This window comes from Lampris incognitus, chromosome 10 (assembly GCF_029633865.1).
Source record: "Lampris incognitus isolate fLamInc1 chromosome 10, fLamInc1.hap2, whole genome shotgun sequence".
In the NCBI taxonomy this organism is placed as follows: domain Eukaryota; kingdom Metazoa; phylum Chordata; class Actinopteri; order Lampriformes; family Lampridae; genus Lampris; species Lampris incognitus.
Window position 1 is genome coordinate 11,801,408 of NC_079220.1, and position 8,161 is coordinate 11,809,568.

Below are 8,161 nucleotides of genomic sequence, written 5' to 3' on the forward strand. Positions count from 1 at the left end.
GCCCGTCGCCTTCTCCATTCTTATTGAAAAAGAGTTAATCTGGAGTTGGCAGCCAACTTGACGTCTCAGTCAGACGTGGAGAGAATTGTGGACTAATGGAGAAAGAAACGACCTGGTAATAAGTAAAGCAATATTTCATTTTCTCCTTTTAAAAGCCTATATGGACTGTTTTAATTTCCGCCTCTTAATTATTCTACGTGCTGCCAGCATTATTAAAAAAAAAAAAACAGCAACAACACTCGGTTTGTTCCGGTTTGGATTTGATCTAGACGGATCTGAGCGAGGAGCGAGGCTAATCGGTGCATAATTTCAGACTTTATCAACAGCTTGACTAAAATATCCCCACCGATAGTGAACTATATATGCCTATATACACTTAATGTGGAGTTTATTTATTTATTTAGCTAATCAAAGTTAAAATTGCCCTGTTAATGCGGTCAAAACAGGCTACCTACCGTATGTTCCCATATGATCTCCATCTCCACCCATGATATGTAAAGTTTAGACTAGGGTCCAGCTCCACCCATAACATGGTATGTATAGTCTATATAGGATCCATCTCCACCCATGTCACATTATGTATAGTCTATATGGGGTCCAGCTCCACCCATAACATGGTATGTATAGTCTATATAGGATCCATCTCCACCCATGTCACATTATGTATAGTCTATATAGGGTCCATCTCCACCCATGACACATTATGTATAGTCCATATAGGGTCCATCTCCACCCATTACATGTTATATATAGTCTAGGGTCCATCTCCACCCATGACACATTATGTATAGTAACATTTTTGTGTGAATTAATTGTAAAGTGAGTTGGGTGGCTGTTGCAGCTAGAAAAGCGCTACATAAAATGCAACTTGATTGATTGATTGATATATAGTGTCCATCTCCACCATTGACATGTTGTTTATAATCTGTGGTGTCCATCTCCACCCATGAGATGTTATGTATAGTATAGGGTCCATCTCTACCCATGACACATTATGTATAGTCTATATAGGGTCCATGTCCAGCCATGATATGGTATATGTAGTCTAAATAAGATCCATCTCCACCCATGACGCATTATGTATAGTCTATGCAGGGTCCATCACCATCCATGACACATTATGTATAGTCTTTAAATGGTCCATCTCCACCCATGACATGGTATGTATAGTCTATATAGGGTCCATTCCACCCATGACACGTTATGCATTGTCTATATAGGATCAATCTCCACCCATGACATGTTATGTATGGTCTGTGTAGGGTCCATCTCCACCCATGCCACATTATGTATAGTCTGTATAGTGTCCATCTCCACCCATTACATATTATGTATAGTGTATATAGGGTTCATCTCCACCCATGACTTGTAATGTATAGTCTATATAGGGTACATCCTCACCCATGAACATTATGTATAGTCTATATAGGGTCAACCTCCAGCCATGACGTGTTATGTATTGTCTAAATAGGGTCCATCTCCACCCGTGACATGTTATGTATAGTGTATATAGGGTCAATCTCAACCCATGACTTGTTATGCATAGTCTATATGGGATCCATTTCCACCCATGACATGTTATGTGTAGTGTATATATAGGTTCCATCTCCACCCATGACATGTTATAGTATATAGTCTGTATAGGGTCCATTTCAACCCATGACATTTTATGTATAGTGCATATAGGGTCCATCTCCACCATGACACATTATGTAGTGTATATAGGGTCCATCTCCACCCATGACTTATGTGTAGTGTATATAGGGTCCATCTCCACCCATGACATGTTATGTATACTCTATATAGCCGCTCTTCTACGCCACTGGTTCATTTGTTCCTTGCAGCCCACATGCTCTAAGCACAGTTGATATTTCTTATCCCAAAATTAAAGATTCTACTGCAGCCAAAACATATTTGCATGTGTTTTGGATTTTCTCTCTACTGGTATTAATTTCGCCTGCATTTTATTATTTGACGGTGTTATAGCACAAATGGCTCGCTTGTGGGGGGGGGGGCTGATGGGAATGCCAGCCGGTCCCTCCAGCTTATTCATTTCCATGTTCTTCCTGGCAGACTGAAGCGATGATGTCTCCACTCTTTTTAGACATTCATATTTTAAGTGTCCTATGAGGGCGGTGGGGGGAAAAAAGTGATGCTGCATTTTAATTGTTTTGGCTGAAGTCTGGGTCCTATTAACGCGCCTGGCTAATTGTGAGGTGGTGGTGGTGTTGTGTGTGTGTGTGTGTGTGTGGGTGTGTGTGTGTGTCTCTTGGGGGGGGGGTGGTGTAGAGAAATTTGGTCCTCATATTAACAACGTTATGGGAACATGGTTGTGAAAAATATGATCGCTGACTTTAACTACCACTGGTGAACATGATTCTGCCAGTGAAGCTGAGCCTGGCGGAGGGCATGGTGGGTGTTTTTACACCAAGTCCATCTGACCTGTCAGAGGCCTCCATCAGAAACTGGTCGACTGTAATTTCGTCAGGTGGTTTGGTGCCCTTGCTTTTGTTTTTGTTTTTATTTTCCCGAGGCTGCTGGATCTTGAAGGCAAGGAGGATAAAAACCTTTGCAGGTTTAGTTTTTAAAGTGAAGAAATGTCAATAAGATTCAATTTTGTAGTTTTGTAAAGTTGTGGGGGAACACCCGCCACTTTGACCTTTGGTAGACTGCACCGTATGTAGGGCTCCTATCTGTAGGTGCAGCCCGGACCTGTTCTGCAGACAGGCTTCAGATTAATCTGCAGGTACAACCTGGGGGGATTGCATGAAATGGTTTGTGATAACCTAACAGTAATCAAGCTGAATGAGTTGACGATAATAAAAGTTAATTGTTGCAGAGAATTGGTCGGTAGAGGCAGAAATAAGTCTGCAGGACAGTTTCTGCTGATATGATCTGCATGCAAGCCAATGGGTGGCTAATTTAGGCACAACTGTAGTGGTCATAGTTTTCTGTCCTTTCAAGGAAATAAAAAAAACACTTTTGGCAGATTTATTATTGATTATTATTATCATTTGCCCAAGGAGGGCAAATGAGTTCACCTTGACGAGTAAAGTTAATTAAATCCCAAACAGTAGTCAAATATTTGCCTATTGTTGCCATGTATGTGTATAGCATTTGAATTGCAGTTTATTTGCATTCTCTCTCTCTCTCTCTCTCTCTCTCTCTCGATTGTGCCTCAATCCTCTAGTTTTTGTGATCTGCACCTTGATAGATGCAGAGACCTGGAATTACATTTTACTGCTAATAATGTCACCTGTTGGAGACTTAAATGGGGCAATTGATGTAAAAATATCTCCATTAGATGCACACACATACATGCACACACACAGAACAGCTAAAGAACAGCTTCTGTCCCCGAGCCGTAACCGCACTAAATGCTGCTGAGTCTTGACTCCTGACTTTTTGTGCAATCTGTTGGTGCCCAGTAGAATGTAGAAATGGATGTGTGTGTGTTTTATGTTTTTAATTCTTTTTCTACTGACTTTTGCACTGCTAAGAACTGCACTTTCAAATTTCGTTGTACTTGGTACAATGGCAAAGTCTACACAACCGTGCACTCTCTCACACACACAAACACAGAAGGGATGCCAAACGAAAAGATTTTTATTTTTTATCTAATATGGCTGTTGTCCTCGTTTCATACAGCAGCACCGTATCATAAATCAGCAGCAATAGATACTTAACTTTAAGAGACAAATTGTCTCTTCTGGTGTTGACATTCGAGACCTGGCATTTCAAGAGGTTAATGGTGAAATTGTTACTATGGCTTGATGAATTACGACAGAAAAATTGATTGCGGCTCGCCCAAGGTTATTTAGACAGCGTTCATGAAGGAACACGTCTGCTTGCGTACCTTTACACATGTCATTGTACATGTGTGTTTTGTGCGTTTGTGTGTGTGTGTGTGCGCGTGGGTGTGTATTTGTTGCATTTACCTCTTTCATACATGTGTGAGTGGCTTCAATTTTGCCCGTTCGTGAATCCATTTGGATTCAGACTGGTAACTCACGCCGGGTCTGTTGGAGCTGAAGTAGTGTGGTGTGTCAGAACGGCCCGGTGACAGCTGCTGGAGCGGGCGGCGTTGTGAAAACTAAAGGGAAGACCGGCAGTTCGGACGCCGACGGTGCGTTGGGGATGTTTTCCAGATCTGTGGGAGCTTACTCTGTTTCGGAACGGTTTCCACGACCGAACGCTAAAGGTCATTTTAGGTGTAGCAGCTTAAATGAGCACAGGCCACAAAGGCTGGTCATCGAGCCGCCGTCAACGGAGCGGCCTCAGACGCCGTCCTTCGGTGACGTACGACACGGCGTTCTTTTCGCAGCATCCAAACACCGGAGGAGACGCCCGTGTTTGTAAAACGTGAAGTCTTGCGACCACATCTGTAGGGATAAAGGGAATTCTCTCAAGGGTTGGTTTTTGCCGTTGGTTTGATGACAGTTCAGGGGGGTTTTAAGTGACCGGATGTAGATTTTTTGTACGATTTGGCGGCAAGGATGCCCACTTACACGGGGCAGATTCTGCAGACCAGTCGGTTAGGCTGTCGGTGGAGCAGGTGCAACCTTGAATGAGATGCTTCGCGAGGAGGCAGCATGGCAGCCGTCACCACGCACACACCGAACGCCAATGCCAACCCCCTCAGCCCCACCCCACCCCCTCGCAGGAATTCAGAATGCAAAGACTGGATCACGAGTCGCATGAGAAATCGTATCTGGACCGTTTATCTTTGGGTTAGAAATGCATGTTGGTGCAGACCAGGTCCGACTGAACAGCTTCCAATACAAATCGTCAGTTTTAAAGTCACAGACGGGTTCTGCTGTCTGTGCTTTGGCTTTTTTGGGGGGGGATTTTGTTCTTTTTCTACGTTAATCTGTATCTTGTGCGTCCCCGCGTCTTCTTTATGTCTTTGGCTCGGCGATTGACCGAATCTGTGACTCGCTGACGTTGTCTTGTGTCTGGGTTGCAGCCCGAGCAGTGTGGCTGACTGGGTTTGTTTCTCCCTCTTTGTTTGCTGTGGTAAACCCACGAGCAGCTGCCGGCGGTGGGGTCTGGTGGGATTCTGAAGCTGTGCATTCTCTCTTTGCCATCCTCTGCCAAGGTGGCATTACGCAAGCTGAGAGAGAGAGAGCGAGGGAGAAGGACGAGAGAGAGAGAGAGAGAGAGAGCGAGGGAGAAGGACAAGAGAGAGAGAGAGAGAGTCGCAGAGGAGGGTGGGGGCTTGCAGGGGTTAAGGAGATGAGGCGATGGAAGCCATAGTAAAGATGGAGGCAGGCTGAGGGATGCAGGGATCGGCGCAGGAGAAACCACGCTTGCTCCCTGAACTTTGCCTCTGTGTCAGAGAGGAACTTGTCGATTTGGCAAATTGTGCACCACCGGACAGGGCTGCGCGGGCGCTCTTTTACCCTCACCCGATCTCTCTCATTCTCCCTCTCCCTCTCTCTCTCTCTCTCTCTCTCTCTCTCTCTCTCTCTCTCTCTCTCCCTCACTCAGTCACACACGTGCGCGCGCAGCAACACACTCTTGCGCGCACTCTCACTCGCGCTCTCTCCCACTCATTGCCTCTAACCCCCCCCCCCCCACCACCACCACTCCACCCCTCCTCCCACCCTCTCCCCCCCCCTTTTCTCTTTTCCCTCCCTTTCAGCTCTTGAAGCTAACGCATTGGCTGGGCTACAGGCATCTCGTTGCCAAATAGGTGGGCCCTACTTGTGTTGGCAAAGGCTCAAGCAATGGTTAGGGAAAGAACGCGGAGAGGGACGAGAGACGGCGAGCGAGAAACGGAGAGAGAAAGAGAGAGAGTTGGAGAGAAAAGGGGAAAAAAGAAGCAGCACTCGGCTTTGCCAGCGGTCGTATGCGCTCGTCCAACATTGATTCGGCTTTCTCCCTTTTTCTTTTTTTCTTTTTTTTTTTGGCTATTCTGTGCTCTGCTCTCCCCGGCCCCCCCAACTGTGAGTGTGTGTGAGTCTTGCACTGGGCCCAGGGATCAGAACAGACACCACCACCAATTATACTTTGCCAAGGATTTTTTTTTTTACGTTGATTACTTTTTTTTTTTTTGTTTTTTTGGAGAGCACAAAAGAAGAACTGTTTATTTTAAGAGCATCTATTCCAGTTGTTGTCGTTTTTTTTTTTTTTTTTTTCTCGTCTTTTCCGCTCCGGCAGTGAAATACTATTAAGTTTTACTCGCAACCTATATTTCCTACGACACAATTTTCCGTCTTTCGGACATTTTTCCTTTCGCTTTTGTTTAATTCGCGGCCGGACTGCTCGGGAGGGGGGGGGGGGGATCTTGTTTTGGTTTTCAAGTTTGGCCCGGTGCTCGCAAGTGAACGGCATATTCTGCTAAAAAGAAAATATATTTTTTCGACCCCAATTTTTGTTTTTTTCCTCTATCAATTTTCCACACCCAGCCAAACCAGCACTCACTTTACATTGGGAGCGCGAGAGAGGGGGGAGAAGAAAAAAAAAACTGGTGCAGGAGAAATTTTTTTTTCTTTCTTTTTCTTCTGTGCCAAATTTATGATGAGAGTGCAAAATGGTAACTACCAGGCCGTCTGTCTTCGTCTAGCAGTGTGGTTGTCTGTGGTGATTTCTGTTCACTTTCAGTTTGTTGTGGAAATGTGAGTCTGGCCGGAGCTCCCTTTTTTTTTTTTGCATGGTAGCAGAGATAGGAAATGGTATGGCTGATCTTTTCGCAGCACATTTCAACAGTGGTCTTGTGGCGGCAAAGCTTGGCGTCGGTGAGCGACCGGTGTGTGGCAACCCTGGCACAGGAGCTCTGTGGCGAGATCTGGGCGTTGTTGCCCAGAGATATGTAGTGAAGGTATTATGGTATAGCAGAATAACTTTCTATCTTACAGTGGCAAACCGGCAGCGGGCGCCGATTTGGCTTTTCGCTTGCTTCCGCAAACAGGAATTCGGATCTATTTCGATGCATTTTGCAACACGCGATTTTTTTGAATGTTTTTATTTGACGGAGACCTGCTCAAATTGAAGATATTCCTTGTATCGTGTTTGCTGTTTGCCTCTTATGTCTTTTTTTGTTTTTGTTTTGCTGTTCCTTTAGCCTGCTATATATATTTTTTTCAAATGTTGCATTTTACCATGATCATGATTTGAATTTCTTGCACTTTTGTTAAAAAAAAAGTGAAATTATCTTAGAAAATTCAGTAATTTAGTCATTTTGTTCTTGCATTAACATGCAAATATGACTGTGATTATAGGAAAAATAACTATGGTCATTATGAATATTAGATGATATGCTAGGAATTTTCCTTTTGCCTCTTTTTTTGTTATTCAAAATTGACTAAGTGCTGAAACGACTTTGCTGAATCTTTTGATTGTGTTATGCTGTCGTACAGTTGCATGGCTTTTTGTCAGAATCTTATTTTTTGTATGCCTTCTGCTCTCCCATCTGCTTCTCCATGCCTCCCTCTCCTCCATCAGGATGAATTTCATCCCTTCATCGAGGCTCTCCTCCCCCATGTCCGTGCCTTCTCCTACACCTGGTTCAACCTGCAGGCCCGTAAGCGCAAGTACTTCAAGAAGCACGAGAAAAGGATGACCAAGGACGAGGAGCGCGCGGTGAAGGACGAGCTGTTAGGGGAGAAGCCAGAGATCAAGCAGAAGTGGGCCTCACGCCTGCTGGCCAAGCTCCGCAAGGACATCCGGCCCGAGTTCCGCGAGGACTTTGTGCTCACCATCACGGGGAAGAAACCCCCCTGCTGCGTGCTGTCCAACCCCGACCAGAAGGGCAAGATCCGCCGAATCGACTGCCTCCGCCAGGCCGACAAGGTGTGGCGGCTGGACCTGGTGATGGTCATTCTGTTCAAGGGCAGCCCCCTGGAGAGCACGGATGGGGAGCGGCTGGTCAAGTCGCCCCAGTGCTCCAACCACGGCCTCTGCGTCCAGCCGCACCACATCGGAGTGTCCGTCAAGGAGCTGGACCTCTACCTGGCCTACTTCGTCCACACGCCAGGTATGTCGGGGAGGGGGATTTGCTGTTGAAGCATTCACACACATCCAGTCTTGTGTGCACGGGCATTACTTACACACACACACACACATGCACACACACACACACACACACACACACACACACACACACACACACACACACACACAGATAAGCAGATAAATAATTTATGTGTTTTTGCTACTT

The 8,161-nt window shown here is 45.4% G+C and overlaps 1 protein-coding gene across 10 annotated transcripts in view; it reads left to right on the top strand.

Moving 5' to 3' along the window:
• Positions 1-8,161, top strand: part of nfixb (nuclear factor I/Xb) — an 83,043-nt gene that overhangs the window by 39,125 nt on the left and 35,757 nt on the right. For all 10 annotated transcript variants that reach the window (XM_056288777.1, XM_056288767.1, XM_056288773.1 and 7 more), the window contains one exon: positions 7,447-7,978. In XM_056288777.1, the coding sequence (XP_056144752.1) occupies positions 7,447-7,978 (532 nt within the window). The remainder of the gene's footprint in view (positions 1-7,446; positions 7,979-8,161) is intronic.